A 22,193-nucleotide genomic window follows, 5' to 3' on the forward strand; every position below is an offset into this window, starting at 1 on the left:
ACAGTACATCCTTTTGTTGCATATTACCTCAATGAAGTGGGCACATTGCAAGTTGTAAACTGTTGCATTATTTCTGATCATATGCAACATGATACGATATCTGTACACGTGTTTATTCAAAAGTTGATCGAATTTTTGGTAACTCAAACAAACATTACCAAAATATACTACTTCAGTGACGGCTCAGCTGCACAATATAAAAACTACAAGAACTTTGTGAATTTGTGCAATCACAGAAATGATTTCAACATTGAGGCTGAATGGAATTTTTTTGGAACTAGCCAGGGAAAATCACCCTGCGATGGAGTTGGTGGAACAACTAAACAACTGGCTGCCCGGGCTAGCCTCCAAAGACCATCAATGGATCAAATATTGACGCCAAAGGATCTATTTAACTTTTATGACCAAAATATACATGGAGTTAAATACATTTATGTTCCAAAAGAAGAAATTGAAGAAAGCAAAAAGTTTCAAGAAGAAAAATGGCATGAAAGCAGCACAGTAGCCGGTACCAGAGAGTACCACCAATTTGTACCAGTCGACTCAAACTCGGTTCGTGTCAGCAAAGTTTCAAATGACACAATAAATTTTGTTGCCAAAATTTCTGATACTGCCATTCCAAATTTGAAAGTGTCCGAAATCTTTCCTGGTTGCTATGTTGCCTGTACTTACGATAATCAATGGTGGATAGGCAACGTTGTTGAAGTCTCAATTGAACAAAATGATGCATTGATAAAATTTATGCATCCTCACGGTCCAGCTCATTCGTTTTATTGGCCAGAAAGGCAAGACGTTTGTTGGGTTCCAGAGCAACACCTCATCTGCATGCTTTGTGCCCCTTCAGTTACATCATCCGGCCGCCAATATCAATTTCCAGAAACTGCATTGAAGAAAGTGGCTCAAAAATTTAACAGAATGTTATAAAGATTGCTGGCAGTTAAAATCATAGTGGACTTCACTTCGGCTTGGGAACCTAGGATAAGACACCCTAATCATTGGCTTTGGAACCAGAAAGATACCAACAAAAGGCTTTGGAACCTTGACAAAGAAACCAAATGCGAGGCTTGGGAACCTGGACGAAGTGGCCCACCCGTGGCTGGTATTTCACAGCTATCGGGCGTGACCCCTATGGCGATGGGGTTGCCAGTTCAAACTCTTGAACTGGTAGTGACAATGTCACCATGGACCAACGCAATAGAGTAGTAGTAATACTATGTCAATACAAAACTGTAACTTTAAAAATGACAGAACTATGTTGAAATAGAGGTTGTTGCCGTGGCAACGTCTCCCAACTTTGTCCCCCTTTTTCAGCCATTGTTAACCTGCGTTGAAAAATGAAGTCCACTTTTCTAGGGGGTTTGAAATATGCTCTTTCTAATGAGACTGATTTGAAAGAGTTTCTGAAAGGTATTTTTCTGTAAAAGCAGGCTGAAAATACCCTATTTTTGGCATTTTTACACAAATTAGCAACTTTACACTTAATTTGTAAACTAATGGAAAGAGCTTGGAGGTTGAAATTGTACTTTTGAAAACAACGTTGTACTGAGACATGCACCAAATTTTGCATTTATTACTCAATTATTGTGGGAGCTAAGTAATGTCAAACTTTGACTTTTTTTGGAGCACTAATTTTTTCGGCTAAGTTTACTGTAATTCAGGCATTCAATCAGTGCTCGGCAAAAATTGTTATTGGTAGCAATGAACAGAGCTCAAAAAGTTGTGCAGGGTAGCTAAGTTTCAGTTTTTTTGGAAACACAGCTCGGGAGATACTGTGTCTCAAAGTTGTCAGAATGTCATTGTCGTACTGTATTTCATTGTGGTATGGGGTCAAACAAATGGCTATATCTCCACAAATATTCCACAGACGAAACTAAAACTTTACCAAAGTTCGTTTGAGACATGGTGGACTCTGCATATGAAGTTTCATCAAAATCCGTGATGGTCATGCAGGGCACTTTCCAAGAATCTGATCACTTGACATAGAATGACCCACAGGTAAGTATCTTTGCTTTACATTACATTACATTACATTACTGGCTTATATTCCGCCTGTACCTTGCAGTTCTAAGCAGATTACATCAGAAAGATAGCTGGACATTTCCAGGAAGAGAAATACAATTAAAGAAGTTGGTCCTAGTACAACAAAAAAGATAGCTGGACTTTTCCAGTAAGAGGAATACAATTGAAGGCGTAAGGTCTAAAGCAATTTTGATGAGATGATTCTAAGAGGGGGTGAGAGGGGAAAAGGGAGGGATTAGGACGTTTGGGTGAATTTCTTGAATAGTAGGGTCTTGATTTCTTTGCGGAAAGCCTTGAGGTCAGTTGAAGCTGTCAGTAGGTTGGTGATGGTGGGATCCAGTTTAGCTGCATGTGTTGCTAGTAAGTTGTCATACATCTTTTTGCGTTTAGTTCCTTTAAAAGGGGAGTAGGAGAAAGGGGATTGGGTTCTCCTCTGTCTGGTTGAGAGGTTCCTGTTTAGACGGTTGTTTAGGTGGGTGGGTGCCGTTCCGTTTAATGTTTTGAATAACATGCAGTATAATTTGAATTGGATGCGGGCTTGTATTGGAAGCCAGTGTGAGTCTAGGAAGGCATTGGTGATGTGGTCAAATTTTCCAAGGGAATAGATCATTCTGAGGGCAGTGTTCTGCACTGTCTGTAGTTGTTTTATTAGATAGGTGGGACAGGAAAGGTAGAGGATATTGCAATAATCCAATAGACTTGGGACTAGGTATTGGACTATGAGTCTGAATTGTTCTTTTTCAAAGAATTTTCTGATTTTGCGAAGATTGTGCATGGTGAAGAATGCTTTTTGTGTGATTTTGTTGATTTGCACCTGAAGAGTACAACCTCTGTCTACTGTTACTCCAAGGAGTTTGAGAGTGGGTTGTAAGGGATATTTGGTGGTTTTTATTTCTAGCTCAGTTATAGAAGGGGTTTTGTCCTTTTCAAGCAGTAGAAATTTAGTTTTATCTGGGTTGAGCTTCAGTTTGTGTTCTGTCATCCATTTTTCCACTGCTTCTAGAGTTTTTTCCAGGATGCCTGATTTTGTGGGGTCTTGTGTGTCAAAGGGGAGGAGTATGGTGATATCGTCTGCATAGCTGAATGAAGTTACTTTGAGTTTGTCTAACAGGGTACCGAGGGAGGAAATGTAAAGATTGAAGAGCATGGGTGACAGTGGGGAACCTTGGGGTACTCCGCAGGGATTGGTCCAAGGCTCCGATATAAGATCCTTTGTTTTTACTCTGTATGTTCTTGTTTTAAGGAATCCTTGAAACCAGTTGTATACTTCGCCTGAGATCCCTATTGCTTCTAATATCTGAAGAAGTATAGTGTGGTCGACCAGGTCAAATGTGGCAGAGAGGTCGAGTTGAATTATCAGCATCCTTCTTCCTTTGCTAAGGTGCTGTCTGGCTATGTCTAGAAGGGAAACTAACAGTGTCTCAGTGCTGTGGTTCAATCTGAACCCCGATTGAGTTGGGTGAAGTAGGTTGTGGTCTTCAAGGTAGTTGGTGAGGTATTTGGCAACCAGACCTTCTATTAGTTTAACATATAATGGAATTGAGGCGATGGGTCGGTAGTTGGAGGGGGTGTCTATTGGTCCTTTGGGATCTTTCAGTATTGGGGTGATTATGATTTCCCCTAGGTCTTGTGGAAATTGGCCTTCCGTGTTTGGATCCATTGCAAGAGGCAAGCTCTAAATTTGGGGGATCAGTAAATATGAGGGGCAATTGTTCAGGTTGCATGACGCTCGACTGTATTTTCTGTAGAGTCGGTTCATGTCCAACCATTGCACCTTTGTAAAGTTGGACCAGTGCCTGTCAGCTGCAGTGGCTTCTTCTGTTGTAGGGTTTATTATGATCTCGTCTAGGAGGGTTGGTGAGTTGTTAAAGGAGGCTCTAATATTGGCGATCTTGTTCTTGAAATGGTCCGCTAGTTGGGTGGCCGTTGGAGGGTGGATTCCTTGAGTGGTTAGGAATGGTTGAGTGTCGGTGAGGTTCTTCACAAGTTGGAAGAGTTTCTTTGTGTCTAAGGATTCTGTGCCTATTAGTTTGGAGTAATAAGCTCTTCGTTTTTCCTTAAGTTTGATCTTGTATTGTTTTATTAGGTTTCTCCAAGCTACTTTGGTTGGTTCTTGGTTCTTTTTTTGCCATGCTCTTTCGAGTTGTCTGCAGTGTCTTTTTAGTTGAAGAAGTTCTGTGTCGAACCATTTGTCTGAAGATCTGCAGAGTTTGTATTTTGTCTTTTCTGGGGCTAGTCCGTTCAAGGTTGTTTCGCTCAGGGAGCGCCACTGGTGAATGAATACATTGTGGTCTATGGAGGCGATTGAGGGGTCTACTGTGGTCCAGAATGTAGAAGGGTCGATTTTTGGTTGGGTTTTGAATGAGGTTTTGTGGGTTTCGTGCTTGTTTGTGCTTTGAGTCCAGTTGATGTTGAAGGTGAATTTGAAGTGGTCTGACCAGAGGGAGGGGTGCCAGGCCCCATTGGAGATATGAATGTTTGGTGTGTGGGGGTTTTGGGACATGTAAACTGCAATATCAAGTTGGTGGCCTTTTTCATGAGTGGGTTGAGGATACAGAATTTGGTAGGAGAGTGCATTGAGGTATGAGATTATGCCAGCAGCTTGTTTGGAGGAGGTGTCTTCTAGGTGGAGATTTATGTCTCCGAGGAGCAGGTTGTGTGTTGAGGTTAATGAATTCCGGAAGATGAAATCTTCAAGATCGTGTTTTGTGGTGTTCCATTTTCCTGGAGCTATCTAGCAGAGGATTCAGGTTAGGGTGTCTTTGAGTGAGTTACTGAAAAGTTGGACGGCAAGCAGGTCTGATTGTGGGGTGGAGTGTTTGTCTAGGACAGTGATGGTAAGGTTGTTTTTTACTAGGATGGCCAGACCGCCCCCTCGCTTTTTTTCTTGGCAGACTAATTCAAGTTTGTATCCCTTGGGGCAAAATTCTGTAATGCTTGGGTCCGAGTAGGAGGATAGCCAGGTTTCAGATAGGAAAAGGCAGCCTAACTGTTCATTAACTATCCAGTCTTTTATTAGGTCTGCCTTTGGGCTGATTGATCTTATGTTCATGTACGCACAGGGGATTGAGAAACGATGTTTGTGGTAGTTGGGGCTAATCTGTGGGTGAAGGAGGTTCTTGGGTGTATGGGGGAGTTTGTGACCCGACTTCTTTGTGTTGGGGGGTGGTTTTCGTCCCCATGTGGGTGGGATGCTTTCTTGTGAGGCTGTTGTGCATTCTATCAGGTTTCTTGTCTGGTGAAGTTTCTTGGGTGATTGAGTCTGCCTGTATGTTGTTGTCACTATTGGTATTGGCGAAAAGTGGTGGCCTGCTGTTCTCCAGTTTGTTGAGAGTAGGGAGAGAAGTAATAGGGTGCATAGGAGTTTGGTAGTGGGGGGCGACATGTTGTTGGATAGCGGTTGGAGAGTGACTGGAAGGAGAGCTGTGGGAGTGCTGGAACTGAAGACAGTTGAGAACCGGCCAGTAGCCCTTCTCTAGTTGAGATCCGCGTGGTTTCGGTGACCTGGGGGGGGGACAGAGCTGGCTCACAACACCCAGTTAAAGTTGGGCAGAGGCAGCCAGATAAGAGACCTGCACTGGCAGGAGGCTTTCGGCGATCCCCGGTGGCTGGAGGAAGCAGGGGCTCTAAGAGAGCAGAGTCCTCCTACTTGAACGGCGTCGGGCGGAGGAAGGAGGGACAAGATGGCAGAAACTTCCTCCTTCCTCTGCCTAGGATGTCGCTGGGGGGGAGAGGTTTTCGGTGGCCCTCAAGGGCTGAAGAAAATCCGGCGCTAAAGTCGGGCTGAGTCGGCGATCCCCGGTGGCTGAAAGAAGCAGGGGCTCTAAGAGAAGAGCAGAGTCCTCCTGCTTGAACGGCGTCGGGCGGAGGAAGGAGGGACAAGATGGCAGAAACTTCCTCCTTCCTCTCCTTAGGAAGTCGCTGGGGGGAGAGGCTTTCGGTGGCTCTCAAGGGCTGAAGAAAATCCGTAAGGGGTAATAAGTGGCAATGAGAAACAATGAATCAAACTTGGTAGCAGGATATTAACACGTAGGGGTAATAAGTGGCAATGAGAAACAAAATCAGAACTGGAGATCAAGTTAAAAATCAGAACAAATCAAAATCAGAACAAAATCAGAACAACTGGAGATCAAGTTAAAAATTGGGTAAATAGGTTCAGACACTCCTCTCCTCGGCGTAGAGGGGCCTGAGGAAGAGGCAGGCTCCTCCGGTATGGCTGCTTTGAGGAGCGGCTCTCCTGTGTCGGGAGGGGCATTAGTTCATGCAGGGCTACAAAGATCTCAGGCTGCTTAAAATCCTATTGTAGTTCACCTCTGATAATCATTTGGTGTAAGGATTTTTTTAATTCTACAAAAGTGGACAATACCAAAGCAGCCCTTAGCCCAGTGTTATGGCTGATTGTTTATAGTTCTGCATAGACAATAGCATAAAACAGCCATATGACCCCCTTTCATCTCTGAGGTTTGATGTTTGAGCTATGGACTAGTTGAAATGCTTATGAGGTGGGTGAGCTGTATGATAAAACACACATGCTCAAATTTTCTCCAATTAGCTTTGAGAGAGCTGATGTCACTTGTTTCTGTGACTGATATTTGTTCTTTTCTACTGAAAATCCTTGTTGCAATCAGTGCTCCATCTAAGGATTGGCCAGGTGCATTTAAATTTTTTGTCATGGGAGCGACAAATTCAAAAAAAAATTTTGTTTGAGCAACAAGTTCTAAAAACCAACCATTTTTGCAAATATTTTTGTGTGCAATCATGTAAAATCTGTGAACAACACTCCAAGAATGTATTGCTCACATGGTACGCTTAGATCATAGGTTACATTACCTAGCATTATTTTATATATTTAGATTCTAAAAAATTTTTGTTTTTCTTTCATGGTATCTCATTCTGATTTAGCTCTGAAGCAATTTCTTTTTTCTCTGTGAAATAATGCCAGATTTTTCTGTACTATTTTTTGAAAACTATTGTGCATGTTCCTTAATTATCTGCTTCCCATTTGCATTCTTTTCTCTGTGTGAGAATAGATGATGGTAAAGAAGAACCTCCCACCACTTTACTGTGGGTCCAGTATTACTTGGCACAACATTATGACAAGATTGGACAGCCGTCTATAGCTTTGGAATACATTAATGATGCTATAGATAGCACACCAACGCTAATAGAGCTCTTCCTTGTGAAAGCTAAAATCTACAAGGTAAGAACTGGTGTTTGAGTGTCATGTGATGCAAAATGTTAATCAGAAGTGGTTAACTGAGGCGATCATTTCTGTTGTGTTGTAGTAGGTTGTCAGTTCTCTGTTTAGTGTTAGGAAAAACTATTAAACATTCCTTTCTTAGGGGTTTTGCTGTATGCTGGTTCAGAAATGTTTCTTAAGTAGCACTATATGTTTTAGATTTTCTTGGGAAGAAAGAAAAAAAAAGGGTTAAGTTGATATGGATGTCATCTCAGATAGGACACTAGAGATTTATGTTCAAATATATTTTATTGAGCAAGTAAAAATACGAACAAGGTAACAATCAAAGGACAAACAAGCTCAGCATTGTAAATAGAAAACCCCAATCCCCACAGAACTCTGCCCCCCAAGTAACCCCTTCCCATCCCCAAAATAACCCCCCCAAAAAAAAACAATCCCCCCCCCCAGGTCCTCCTTCCAGGCATAAAAATACCAAGAAAAATACAAACAGAAAACAGGCATGCCAAGTGGTACATTATGAAAACAAAAACAAAGAGTTAACAGTTAAGCAAACGGCTACGAGCCAGAGGAGTCATAGTTGTCCAAAATGGTTCCCAAGTGCACTGGAAGATGCGGCCTGATAGAGAAGAAAGGTCCGTCACATCCCTTTTTTCCCCACATCAGGAGAGTAATCATCCGACAGCGCCAAAGGGAATAATCCGGAGCGTCAACCTCAAGCCATTGCAGCAAAATTTCAGGGCAACGAGAATAGTCCACTTAAGGAAAGCAGCAACCCCCCTTGTACAAGGGAAATGGACACTAGAGATTTATAACAGAAGGATGTTGCCCTCACATTGGGAACAAAGGATTCCCCCCGTTTTATATCCAGGATCCTTGGTGTGTGACCTTAGATAACACTTTCTTGCTGTAAAGATATGCAGTGTACTGTAGTTGCAAGGAAGCTCAGTGGATTCATTTTATTTTTTTCTGGTATAATAGATCAGACTTTTAAAATATTTGCCATATTTGAAAGCAGAGTTATTTAATTTGAGCTGCCTCTAGAGATAATGTGCTGATGGGATTTAATAGATTTGATATACCACTACATACTGTTTATCAGCGCTAAGTGGTATACAATACTAACAAATTCTATTATACAAGCGATTCGGTAGTCGCTATGGAATAGAAGGATAGAATATAATAAGATGGATCCCATGGTTTTTATTTTCTAATTTACCACATTTTTGCCTTCTTTCATGGTACCATGGTCCCCAGTTAATTTCTGGTGTCCTTTCACTTTTTTTGTAGCTATGAATCTTTTGTGCTTTCTTCAGGCTTTCTTGACTTCAGTTTCGTCATAGAAAGGGTGGTGGTTGCATGAAACAGTTTCAGAATAATCGTCCCTATTCTGTACATTTGTTCTGGAACATTTCCTCTGGAAAATATTTAATGTATAAAACACTTATATATACTCCCCCTCCCCTAAAAATCATTCAAAGCAGTTTACAACTTACTAAAATTGCTTTAAAATATTAGTTCTTGTTCTTTTTAAAAAATATTTTTGAGGTGTTTGGCTGTTTATTATATCCCTCCCTTTCTCTTTCTTTCTCCCTCCCCTCCCCCCTCCTCTGCTTTTCTCTAAAATGAACGTAGTTAGGTTTTTATGCCTCATTTCATTTAATAGACCCTGTATCATTTTGCTAGCATTCTTCTGGACTAGCTTAAGTCCACTTTATCTACATCCTGTTGGAAGTGTGACCTCAAAATTGGATACAGTATTCCAGAAAGGATCTCATGAGTGACCCTGACAGCATCGTTATCACTATTTTTATCTTTTTAGTTTTATTGAACACTTAATTTCAGCATCAAGTATGCCTTCCTCAGGTGAAATTGAATAAGCAAGCAATGAAAGAACAAATTGTTGAACCAATCGTAGCATAAAATTGGTAGTGCTCAAGAAACTTAGAAATCTCAATATCGGTTAATAATTCTAATATATGTAGCATAAATTTGTGTTGGGCAAATACTACAGTGTTGGTTTGGACATCACACTTGCCTTTTTCATTATTTTGGGTCCTCAACTATCGAACACCCTTCCAGACAATGTTTGACAAATTCCTTCTTTTTGTACTTTTTCATGTGTTTGAAGGCCTATTTTTTCAAAAGACTTTTCAAATTCTGTGATGGGTTTTTATTATTGCATTATTTACTTGTTTGTATACTCTGAAGAATTTAATTGTTAATTATTATATAGGATTCCCTGTTTTCCCAAAAATAAGACAGTGTCATATTAATTTTGGGTCAAAAAAATGCACTAGGGCTTACTTTCAGGAATGACTTATTTTTTTTCATGTACAACAATCATCTCTCTCTTCTTCTCCACCCCCCCCAATTCTTCCTCTTTCCTTTCTCCCTCCACCCATGTTCAGCATCTTTTCTCCCCTCTCGCCCATCCCTTTGTACAGCATCTTCCTATCCCTCCCGTCCCCCTGTGCAACAGAACCCCACCGACCCTCCTACCGTGAGACTGACATACCTCTGTTCCGAGGCCTCCTAAAGCAGCAGGGGTGGAGGTTGCTGAATCGACGAGTCTGATTTTTTTTTTTTTCTTCAGCAAATCAGGCAGCACTAGTGTCCCGGATGGAGTCAGGGAGTGTCGAGGACATTCGGGGGTTGATCTTAACTAGGACTTATATTAGGAGCATCTTTAAAAATCATGCTAGGGCTTATTTTCAGGATAGGTCTTATTTTCGGGGAAACGGTATGAGAAAGATTAAGATGTGATGTGGTAGCATTTTAATGTAAAGGTTTTGTTTGTTTGTGTTTTTAGTTTGTGTTTTTAGTTGTTGTTTGTTGTTTTGTTGTTTTTCGTTTGGTTTTTTTGTAACCTACATAGCTTTTTGGATATGCAGGATATAAATGTTTTAAATAAATAATAAAATAATTTCAAAGCTGCAAAATTAATCTAAGAAGAATTTTTTTTGTTCAGTTCTGGTTTTGAACTTGCATCCCAAAACAGTGTGGTCTTTGTAGTCTCTTATTCTAGCCATTGAAATCATATTAATGCCTCAGGATAGAGTGTTCAGAAACCAAAGACTAGCTTAACATGTCTTTCTTGGAACAGGGCAACTAAAAAAAACCTGAGGGAAGTGACTACACCAGCATGTACTGCCAGTTGAACTTTATAGTTATGTCAATCAATAAATCAGCTCTGGTAAAAGATGGCTTTGCTTATGGTTTCCTAATCTATTTTTACTTTGTTATTAAAGCATGCTGGAAACATTAAAGAAGCTGCCAGGTGGATGGATGAAGCCCAAGCCTTGGATACAGCAGACAGGTTTATCAACTCCAAATGTGCGAAATATATGTTAAAAGCCAACATGATTAAAGAGGCAGAAGAAATGTGTTCAAAGTTTACAAGGGTTTGTTCAGCATGTTAAACTTTTTCTAAGTCAAAAATAACTTCTCAAAATTAAGACCAGTATGTGGTGGTGTGTTCGTGTATGCATGCCTTTTGTAGGGCAGTTTCTGGGAAGAAATAGCAGCCAGGGTGAGATATTTCATTTATGTCCGTCCCCCTCCTTTTGAGCTGTTGTACTCAGACTAACTTTAAAGGTCTAAAGGGCAGCTTTGTATGCAAGGTGATCACACTGATTGCCTACCATTTGTGACAACCTTGCCTCTTTATATGTATTCTAAAAGCTCTATTTTAAAAAATAAGCTGCATAGATGCTTTCCCATCAATTATGTAGCTATATCGTAGAAGCAAAACATGGCCCACAGGCCACTGACACCTTCATCCAGCATGCAGCGGTAGTTTGGATTTCTCTTTTTTTCTTCCTGCCTTGCTTTCATTGATGGCCAATGCCAGCTGAAGACTCTTATTATAATGCAGTAGATGTGAGGTTGCCTGCAAGGCTGCTTTCTGCAGCAGCTCAATGTACTTTTTGTATGTCACTGGTCATGAGCCTCGTCAGGGGCCGTTTTAGTTGAAAGGGACAATCAGAGGAAGAACTGAAGCATGCTTTGGAGACTGCGGGCAGAACATTGACAGTGGCAGAAACAGTACCTGACCTCTTGTTCTTTATTCTGGCTTGATAGGAGGAGGATGACAGTGAAAATGAAGCACTTCAGGCTATGTTATTCTTTGTTGTCCAAGTTTGTTCTATTGCTATAGTGCATTGTATTTTTGAAACATCACCAGCTTCCGGGTGCAGAGGAAGAGGAGGATGAAGCTCTAGGTGTTGCATTGCCAATGTCATTCTCCTCCTAACAGGCAGGAATGTGAATGAAGTTAAATGAGAAGTTGAGGGGGGGAGGGTAGCTAAGGCAACAATGAGGGGCTGTGAGGAGAGGGAGAGTAAGTGAGGGGGTATAAAATATTCAAGAGACTAAGAGAAGGGTTTTGAGGGGAGAAGGGAAGTGAATGTGAGAGGGTAGAAAGTGTGTAACACATTCTGATGTGTTAGAGCAGTGGTTCCCAACCCTGTCCTGGAAGACCACCAGCCAGTCAGATTTTCAGGATAGCCCTAATGAATATGCATGAAAGAGATTTGCATGTAATGAAGATGATAGGAATGCAGATCTGCCCCATGCATATTCATTAGGGCTATCCTGAAAACCCAACTGACTAGTGGTCCTCCAGGATAGGGTTGGGGACCACTGTGCTAGAAGGTAAGAGTTGAAGCAATCTATATGTAGCAGAATGAGGTAGACCAATGGGGCCTACCAATATTTTGATCAATGTAGCATCAGCTGCTGAAAATTGTGGGCTTGATACTGATGATTGGTTTGTTTGGTCCCCTTCAAGTAAAAAAGATTTCTGCTATTTCTGGGTGATCAGTAAAGTGAAATTAGGATGGGGGAAGATAGAATGAGTGAGGGTAGTGAGATGCTGCAGGGGAAGAGTGAGAAGGGTCAAGGGGAGAGCTGGCAGAATGAGGGGGTCAGAAAGGGTACATAAGGGTGGAGGTTGGAAATGCTTTGGGATGTAAGTGGATTGTCTTTCCTGATATTGATTCACTTTCTTCCCTCTGTGCCTCCATCCTTACTTCATTGCCTAACACTTCACCCTCACCACCTGAGAACCCTTCATTTCCCTCAACTTGATTTCTCTCTCCCCATTCTCTAGGTCTTTCTTTTTCCCTTGCGCTTTGTTCCTTTCTTCCATTCCCAATATCAATCACTAAGATTCCTCCCCCTCAAATTATGACCAAATTAAGGGTATACAAAAATTATAGAAAATGGCTGTTTTTATTAAGTAAAATGCTATTTTGTGTTTTGATAGGCAAATTTACATAATTTTCATATATTTGCATATCTTTCTTCAGCCTGCTTAAAGTAAAAAAAAAAAAAAAATTGCAGTGTGCCCTGAAATGAGATCGATACCCCTGAGCTATCTTACACTTCATTCTGATTTGTGGCTACTAGTACTGAAAATTCTTACCTAGTAATAAATTCTAAACCATCACAAAATTTAAGAACTTTATATATGTAATTTACATATTTTATTTTAAATCTTTCAGCTAAGTATTTTTTTAAAATATTATCTTTGACATCTTTTTTTCACAGGAAGGAACCTCCGCTGTTGAAAATTTGAATGAAATGCAATGTATGTGGTTCCAAACAGAATGTGCACAAGCTTATAAGTCCATGAATAAATATGGAGAAGCACTTAAGAAATGCCATGAGATTGAGAGAGTATGTACCTTTCATGAGGAAATGATTATGCAGTATTTTGATTTTAGCAAATATGGGGTCAGAGGCAACATGGATTTATTAGGATGGGTTGGTAGTCAAATCTGAAATATTTTTATAATGAATAACCAAAGGAATGAGAGGAGATCAAGGATTTGTCCTTCTTTGATGTCTAATAGTTCTTTTAGATGGCATGCTCATGAACAGGTTGGGTAGCCTTGATGGTGAGCCCTAAAGAAGCTGAGTGATAGTCAAGAAAGGGTAATGTAAATAGAGTTCCTTCAGAGCAAAGTAGAGTGACCAGTAGATGTATAATAGGGGTTCATCTTAGGACCAGTTCATTCGTTATCTTTATGGTCGACATTGAAGTGGTCCTGACAGCCTAAAGGATACTTTTTAGTAGATGATACAGATCTAGAACACAGTTGAAAGTTCAGCTGCAGAAGGAAAATGAGAAATCTTGATGAGTGATCAGACATGCAGTGGGCAAGCTATTTAAGATTGCAGCTTCATCCATTTAAGCAGTAGAGATAGAGGAAGTAGAGGGCTTTATATTGGTGACCACAAAATGAGAGGGGGCACTGAGATGATTTATGTCTGATGGCTAAACAGTGTAACAAAGCAAGAGAGAGTCATTTGGATATAGTGACCAAGCAGAGATTTAGCCAGCAGAAAAGTTGCCTCTGGCAGATCATTGGTGAGACCTCATTTGAAGTATTGTAACCAGCTCTTTAAGCCCACATCTCCACAGAGGTACTGAGTATAGGTTATCTAAAAGAGGACTAAAATTTATACAGGGCATATGCTATAAGCTTTGAGAATGGAGGAGCAGAGGTGTGAACAATCCGTAAAAGGTAGGCATTTTTCCATGAAAAACAAGTTCCATGCATGACATGGGACAATGGAGTACATTCAAGAATTAAGAAAAGATCTGCTTCCAGAATGGGTTGTTGATTCATGGAACAGTTCCCAACAATCATGAAGAAAGCAAAGTAATTAAAATAAAATCTAGGATGAGCACTGAGAATGTTTGATCAAAGTTCAAGTAGAAAAAAAAAGACTGCGGATAGAGCAATGAGGCAGAGTTATATCCACAAGGAAGCAAACTTTATTTCAAGGCTCAACATGCCCTGTGTTTCGGCAAGTGCCTGCATCAGGGGTTTAACAGGAACCTGAGGTATTCTTGTCATCTGGACTTACCTGAAGCCAGGTATCACTATGTTGTATTGATCTTTATGAAATCTGAAGGCTATATAGGAGCTGTTTAGGCAACCTGAAGGTGCACTCAATGATGAAACTTATTACTACTACTTATTTCTATAGTTCTTCTAGACATACACAGTGCTCTATAGCACTGCTAGACATACATAGTGCAGTACATTATACACGTAAGAAACAATACCTGCTCAATAGAGCATATAATCTAAATAAAACAGAACAAGTGGAGGGGCATAATCGAAAGAAACGTCCAAGTCCAGTTTTGAAATAGGGCGCTAATCGCCCAAAGTCTGCAGCCTAAAAAGGTCCATTCTCGAAAAGTACATCCAAAATATTTTTTTTCTTCCCAAAATCATCCAGACATTTGATAGTCCAGACCCCCAGTACGTCTGTCTTTATACAACAGTCTCATCCAAATATTTGTCCCAAGTCTGAAATGTCCAAAACCAAGATCTTTTGAATGGAGAGGCCATCTTTGTGATGGACTGGACACTCAGACATGGCCACAGAGCTAGACCAAACAGTGCCTTAAAACAAATCCAACCAAATTTGAACAGAATTCTTGCCTCAAACGGCAGCCAATGAAGCCATTGATAAAATGGACTCGCATGATCATATTTTTTCAACCCAAAAATCAAACAAACTGCAATATTTTGTATTATTCATATTCTATTTCAATTTTTTATGAGATGCCAAGTAAATACAATAGTCAAGGGCAGATAGGATTGAAGACTGAACCAATAACCTAAAGGATGCTAGGTCAAAATATTTTTTAATGGTTTGAAATTTCAAAAGGATCACAAAGCTTTTTTTTTAATCATTAAATCAGTATGATCTTCTAGAGTTAGATAATGATCTAATGTTACACCCAAGATCTTAATAGAAGTGACTATAGCAAAATTCTGACCATTTATTTGAAGTATTCTATCCGTAATCTTGTTGTTCAGACGGGCAAGAAAAAGCTTAGTTTTTTCTGAATTAAGCTTAAGTTTAAATTTGATCATGCAATGTTCTATTTGGGCCAGGAAAGATGCAATATGAACTTTTAAATCCTCTGTAAATGCTGTCATTGGAATAAGTATGGTAATATCATCTGCGTAAATGTAGAATTTAATTTTCAAGTTGTACAATAGATTTGCCAAAGGAACAAGATAGATGTTAAAAAGAGTAGGCGATAATGGAGAGCTTTGTGGCATTCCAGACGGATTACTCCATGATGAAGAATATTGTCCAGCACAATAAACTTGGTAAGATCTATTTTGCAAAAAACCTTTAAACCATTTCTAAACATTCCCAGCAATTCCAATTGAATCCAAGCAGTCCAATAAGATCTCATGATCTATCAGATCGAAGGCACTGCTTAGATCCAACTGGAGAATCAGCACACTAGTACCTAAGCTAAACAGCCCATAAAGATGATCCATCACTGATGCTAATACTGTTTCTGTATTATATCCTGAATGAAATCCTGATTGATGATCATGGAGGAAATCAAATTTATCTAAGTATTTTACCAACTCAACTGGCTTACCTTTATCCACATGTTTATTTACACCTTCAAAGAAGTCAAGCAAATTGGTGAGGAAAGATCTCCCTCGGCTGAACCCATGCTGACTCTTATCTCATTAAATCATGTTTGTCTACGTGTTCCACAATTTTATTTTTATATAATTGTTTCCACCATTTTGGCCGACACTGAAGTGAGGCTTACCTGTCTATAATTCCCTGGATCTCCTCTGGAACCCTTTTTAAAAATCGGCGTAACATTGGCCACCCTCCAATCTTCAGGTACTACAGATGATTTTAGTGACAGGTTACAGATTACTAACAACAGGTCAGCAATTTTCATGTTTGAGTTCTTTTAGTACCCTGGGATGTATACCATCTGGTCCAGGTGATTATCACTTTTGGCTTAGTATATCTTTCAGGTTCACCGAAGTTTCTTTCAGTTCCTCCACATCATCACACACCCTTGAAAACCATTTCCGGTTCAGGTAGATTTCTTCCATCTTCTTCCGTAAACACTGAAGTAAAGAATTCAATCTCTCCGCTATGACCTTATCCTTCCTGAGAATCCCATTTGCTCCTTGATCATCCAATGGTCCCACAGATTCCCTCACAGGTTTTCTGCTTCTGATGTACCTAAAAAAATTGAGTTTTTGCCTCTTTAGGATGTTTCTCTTTAAATTCTTTCTCAGCTTTTGTTATTAATTCTTTGCATCTAACTTGCCAGTGCTTCTAACTCTTCTTATTTTCTTCATTCGAATCCTTTTTCCATTCTTTAAATGATGTTTTTTTGCTCTATTAGCCTCTTTCACTTCATATTTTAACCATGCCGACTCTCCTTTCCTCTTCTTTCCACTTTTGCTAATATGTGGAATATATCTGGTGTAGGCTTCCACAATGGTATTTTTAAATCAGTGGTTCCCAACCCTGTCCTGGAGGAACACCAGGCCAATTGGGTTTTCAGGCTAGCCCTAATGAATATGCATGAAGCAAATTTGCATGCCTATCACTTCCATCATATGCAAATCTCTCTCATGCATATTCATTAGGGCTAGCCTGAAAACCCGATTGGCCTGGTGTTCCTCCAGGACAGGGTTGGGAATCACTGTTTTAAATAACATTCACGCCTGGTTTACAATCCTAACCTTTGCAACTCATTCTTTTAGCTTCTTTTTAATCATTTTCCTCATTTTATCATAGTCGCTTTTTCAAAAATTAAACGCCTCTATAGTAGATTTCTTTTGCTACTTCACTCCTGGTATCAGCTCAAATTTGATCACTGTTTCCCAGCGGACCCAACACAGTTAACTCCTGTACTATGCCTTGCATTACACTAAGGACCAAATCTAAAATAGCTCCCCCTCTTGTCGGTTCCTGGACTAGTTGTTCCAAGAAGCAGACATTTATGATGTCTAGGAATTTTACCTCCCTCGCTCGCCCTGATATAATAATAATAATAATAATAATAACTTTATTTTTCTATACCGCCATAGTCAGGCGACTTCTAGGCGGTTTACATTGTAAGAAGGCTGGACATTCAGCGAATAACAAAAGGTCTTAATACAATACAATAAGTCTACTTACAATACCGTACAATGAGTCTAAATAACAATACATTACAATGAGTCTAAATACAATGCAATACAATAAGTCTAAGTACAATACCATACAATGAGTCTGAATACTAAACAATAATCTAAAAGGGAAACTTACGAATTAATTGGAGTTCTATGGGTAGAGAGTACCTGAATACATGAAAGGAGCTTCTTGAGAGAAAGAAAAAAGGCATTTACAGGGGGGAAAGTCCTAGTGAGGGAGGGGACAGTTTTAGTCAATGAATTTGGCGAAAAGGTCGGTTTTGATCGATTTTCGGAATGCGCTGTATGTCAGATTGGGTTCGTTTATGTAGTTTTTCAGCCAGACTTGCTGTCTGTTCGCTTGGAACTTAAAGGTTCTGTCCAGGAATGATTTATATCTGCAGCCTGTAATCTTTGGGTATGCAAAGATGTTTTTGTTTCTGGTTGTTCGGGTGGGGTTGTGTAGGGTGAAGGGAGTTAACCAGTCGATGTTAGGGTAATTAAAATGACCCATTATTATACTGTTACCCAATTCTCCAGCTTTTTTAATATCTGAAAACATTTGTGGTATAACCCTACCTTTATAATCCTTCCCTTCACACATGGAATTTCTATCCATATGGATTCCACACTGCTATGTATGTCATGCAGAATGTTTATTTTATTTGATTCAATTCCCTCTTTTTTTAATAATTCTTTATTCATTTTTACAAATTACAACAAGTGTATACAGAAATAACATAAACTTACAAACATCACTTGAATTTCTATTACAGTCATCTTAAATTAATGAAATTTATCCCCCTACCCTTACCATATCATATGTAATCTTGTATAACTTATAATATATTCTTTTCTATTAATCCAAGCACTTAATGTAAGATCAGAAACCCCCCCACCCCCACCCTCTAAGTTACAATTATGTCAATTCCCTCTTTAACATATAGCACAACCCCCCCCCTCTAATTTGATCTACTCTTTCCATTCAATATAATTTCTACCCATTGATTGTCCTCCTTCCACCAGGTCTCTGAGATGCCTATATCTACTTCATCATTCAGTGCTATATACTCTAACTCTCCTATTTTATTTTTTAGAAGTCTAGCATTTGTATACAGACACTTCAAATTGTGTTTTTTCCTTGTAACTGCAGGCTTTTGAGAAGACAGGAAAAATTTGAGTCTTTTACTCTTCCTTCCTCTTAAACCCTCCTGACTTTCTTTCTCCATTATTAAAACCTCTCTACTGGGACACCCTAAATATCCTGTTTCAATAGTATCCTTCAAGGATACCTCACACCGAACCATCTGCTCCTGGGCGACTTGTCGGCTTTCCCTCGAATCTCAGTTTAAAAACTGCTCTATCTTCCTCTTTAAATGTTAGCACCAATACATCCTGGTTAAGGTGGAGTCCATCCTTTCGGAACAAGCTCCCCTTTTCCCAGAAGGTTGCCCAGTTCCTAACAAATCTAAATCCCTCATCCCTGTACCATCATCTCAACCACGCATTGAGACCTCAGAGTTCTGCCTGCCTCTTGGATCCTGCACGTGAAACTGGGAGCATTTCTGAAAATGCTACCCTGCAGGATCTGGATTTTAACTTTCTATCTAAGAGTCTAAATTTGGCTTCCAAAACTTCCCTCCCACATTTTCCTATGTCATTGATACCTACATGTACCAAGACAGCTGGCTCCTCCCCAGCACTATCTATAATCCTATCTAAGTAATGAGTGAGGTCTGCCACCTTTGCACCAGGCAAGCAAATGACTAGGCGATCCTCACCCCCCCCAAGTATCTACAAGCCTAATGATCAAATCACCAACTACAACAGCTGTCCTAACCCTTCCCTCCTAGGCCCCTGGAGAAACATCCTCAGTGCGAGAGGATATTACATCCCCCAGTGGGCAGGTCCTGGCTACAGGATAATTTCCTACTTCACCAGGATGATGCTCGCCTTCTAGGAGACCTCTCTCCTCCAAGGCAGCACAGGGGCTACCAGACTGGAGGTGGGACTTCTCTTCAATATCCCTGTAGGTCTCCTCTATGTATTTTTCTCTCAACTCCTCCAAGTCTGCTACTCTAGCCTCAATGGGGAACGCACTTGTTCTTTGAAAGCTATGAGTTCTTTGCAGTGAGCTCACACACAACTTCTCACCAACTGGGAGAAAATCATACATTTGACATTCAGTGCAAAAGATAAGATAGCACCCCTCTTGCTGCTGGACTTCTGTCTGCATCTTATTGAGGTGATTAATTAAACCTTGTTAAGCTACTAGGAATATATTAGACTAGTATAGAGAGCCTTAGGATTATATTAAATGCTTTATTTAGTGTTTGTTTCTTAGATAGTCTTAGGGTTATTTTGTATGCTTATTTAATGTTTCTTAGCAGGTATTGAAATATACAGAATTCTCCTGTTCTAATTAGAATAATTGTCAATAAATTAAGACTATAAGTAAATAAATGAGCTAGGGGAGGGTGGAAAAGAGGGAATGGAGATTAAGCCAGACCCTGCTCTGCCTGCCTTCCAGAGACTATCTCTAGCAGAAGGTTCAAACTTACAAAACTGTAGAACTATAAAAGGCTATTATTCTATGGAGACTAACCAAGTAAAGTTTGCTGTTTTAAGATCTAAACTGTTTGTAGAAGGAAACCTACAATTTAACTTTTCTCTCCAAACCTATCAAAGCTCAGAGCAAACTAATGTATACTTAACCCAAAGATATATCTTCTACTCTTCTCCTCTCAGAAAGAGAATGTCCTCTTCCCTCTTTCTCTCCTCTCAGAAAGGAGCATTCTTCCTTTGGTGTGGTGTGCTGTGCTTGCCTACCTGGTGTCAGGAGCCATGTCTGAGGAAATAGCCTTGATGGAAGCTTGCCTCAGGAGTGAAGGAGAAGTGGCAGGGGATGTTCCCTCAAAACTTGACTTCTGACACTCTTTAGGTAGCACAGCACACTATACCACAGGAAGTTTCATAGAATGCACCTTCAGGTTGCTTAAACAGCTCCTATATAGCTTCCAGAAGATATCTTTCATAGATATTTTTCTTCTTCAATACAATACCAGATGGCTGAATTATGGAATCAACTTCTGCTTTCTTTGAAATCCTTCAGGTCCTATGTTTTATTTCGAAAGAATTTATTTATTTATTTATTTAATAAATTTAACCTGTGTGCAGATAAATTTTAATTGGGGAGTAATAACAGATTATATTGTAAATCCTGGACAAAATGGTCTAGCTAGTTTTTATGTAATCTTTTCTTGAACTGATAGATGCAAAATACAAAATTTTGGTATATAACATAATAGTAATTTTATAGCTAAGTATAAAGTCTGACAATAGGGTCTGCTCAGAATTGGGTTGTCAAAATCTGTCAGGTTAGGCCTTTTTCAATACTGTCAAAGGTGAATGTAGGTTGTTTAGAACAAAGCTGAATATGACAAATGTCTTTATTCAGATTTTGTTTAATCTTTTCATGCATGTAATTTACCTATTGAACACCTTTTTTTTTTTTTTTTGTACTAGCATTTTGTAGAAATCACAGATGACCAGTTTGACTTTCACACATACTGTATGAGGAAGATTACACTTAGATCCTATGTGGACCTATTAAAATTAGAAGATGTGCTTCGACAACATCCGTTTTTCTTCAAGGCAGCCCGGATCGCCATAGAAATATATCTCAAGCTTCACGATAGTCCCTTGACAGATGAGAATAAAGAGCATGAAGCTGACACAGGTATTTTGTAGTTTTATTTTGGTAAGGTAAGACTTCACATCAAACCAAAATAAATAAAAAAGGAAAGTACAGCTCTCCCTCCATATTCACAGTTTTGGGATTTGAATTCAGTTATTCATGAGTCTCAAAACAAGCAGCCTCCCTCCTGCCTCCACAGCTTACCTTTAAAGCCCTGGTGGTGAAGTGGAGCAGGAGCGCTCGTCCTATGCTTCTGCCCTGCTCAGATCTGCTATCAAAAATAGCTGCCTCAAGTTCCCGTGTCAGTCTTGTGAGTTTCCGCAGTATCACAAGACCGATGCTGGAACTTGAGGCAGCCATTTTTGATAGCGGATCTGCGTGAGGCAGGAGTGTAGGAAGACCACTGATGTCCCGCTTCCCTGCTAGATCACCAGGGCTTTAAAGGTAAGCTGTGGAGAGAGGGACCCTAAAGTTATTTAAGTTTATTATTCATGATGGAGCTGTGCCCTTAACCCCTGCGAATATAAAGGGAGACCTGTAGTGGGAAAGAGCAGTGGTAGAAGAAAAATGTCTACAACTTCAGTTGTCTTAGTTACTGTTTTGGTGTAGAATCTGGAGCACCTGATAGCATGTTTTCAGTCTAATTGAGCTAAGCACCGTTGAATGAGTTGTGAATGTGTTTAATTTTTCACAAACAAAACCTCTTATTTCTTAGTGTCCTCACCAGATAGCCAGAACCTGTAGGTTTTATCCATTGACCGGTATATAGAAGCAGAGAAATAAAGTAGTTCTATGTGTTTCACCCCTCAAGGGCACTGTGCAGACTTATATTGCATATTTTTCTATCTCCTGTGAATGGTGATAGTATACTGTGCAGGTCTTGGGCTGATCATGCCAAATGAGTGCCTGAACTAGTAAGAACTGGTTAAAGTAGAGCTAAGCTTCCTCTCAGTACAAAAACAAATAGGCTGCGAGAAAGAGGATGATGTTAGGAAATACTTGGAAGAGTCCAAGTCCCTTCCCTTTTACTCCCCTTTTTCCCCTTGTGGGGTTTTCTTGGGGTTGAGGTGCCTTTTACAGAACAGAAAATAGAAGCTGAGACGCAGAGCAGTTAGGTACGGAGGTGCTGACTCAAATGCTAACTTTTATAGCATTGCTCTGGACTGTACAAGAGCTGAGAGACAGACAATCACCAGAGAGTTATTGTCTTGAAGTTCAGCATTGCTTGATCTGAAGCCGAGGCACGCTGTTAGCAGACATAAGGGTGCCAGCTTGACCACGCGCGTTGCATTGCAGTATT

At 39.9% G+C, this 22,193-nt stretch overlaps 1 protein-coding gene across 3 annotated transcripts in view; it reads left to right on the forward strand.

Moving 5' to 3' along the window:
- The window catches only part of NAA15 (N-alpha-acetyltransferase 15, NatA auxiliary subunit), a 243,517-nt gene that overhangs the window by 138,330 nt on the left and 82,994 nt on the right, over positions 1-22,193 (forward strand). For all 3 annotated transcript variants that reach the window (XR_004538932.1, XM_033939428.1, XM_033939438.1), the window contains 4 exons: positions 7,050-7,219; positions 10,468-10,620; positions 12,770-12,898; positions 20,722-20,935. Coding sequence is in view for 2 of the 3 variants with exons in the window: in XM_033939428.1 (XP_033795319.1) it covers positions 7,050-7,219; positions 10,468-10,620; positions 12,770-12,898; positions 20,722-20,935 (666 nt within the window). In the remaining variant the exon portion in view is untranslated. The remainder of the gene's footprint in view (positions 1-7,049; positions 7,220-10,467; positions 10,621-12,769; positions 12,899-20,721; positions 20,936-22,193) is intronic.

This window comes from Geotrypetes seraphini, chromosome 1, assembly GCF_902459505.1.
Source record: "Geotrypetes seraphini chromosome 1, aGeoSer1.1, whole genome shotgun sequence".
Classification (NCBI taxonomy): domain Eukaryota; kingdom Metazoa; phylum Chordata; class Amphibia; order Gymnophiona; family Dermophiidae; genus Geotrypetes; species Geotrypetes seraphini.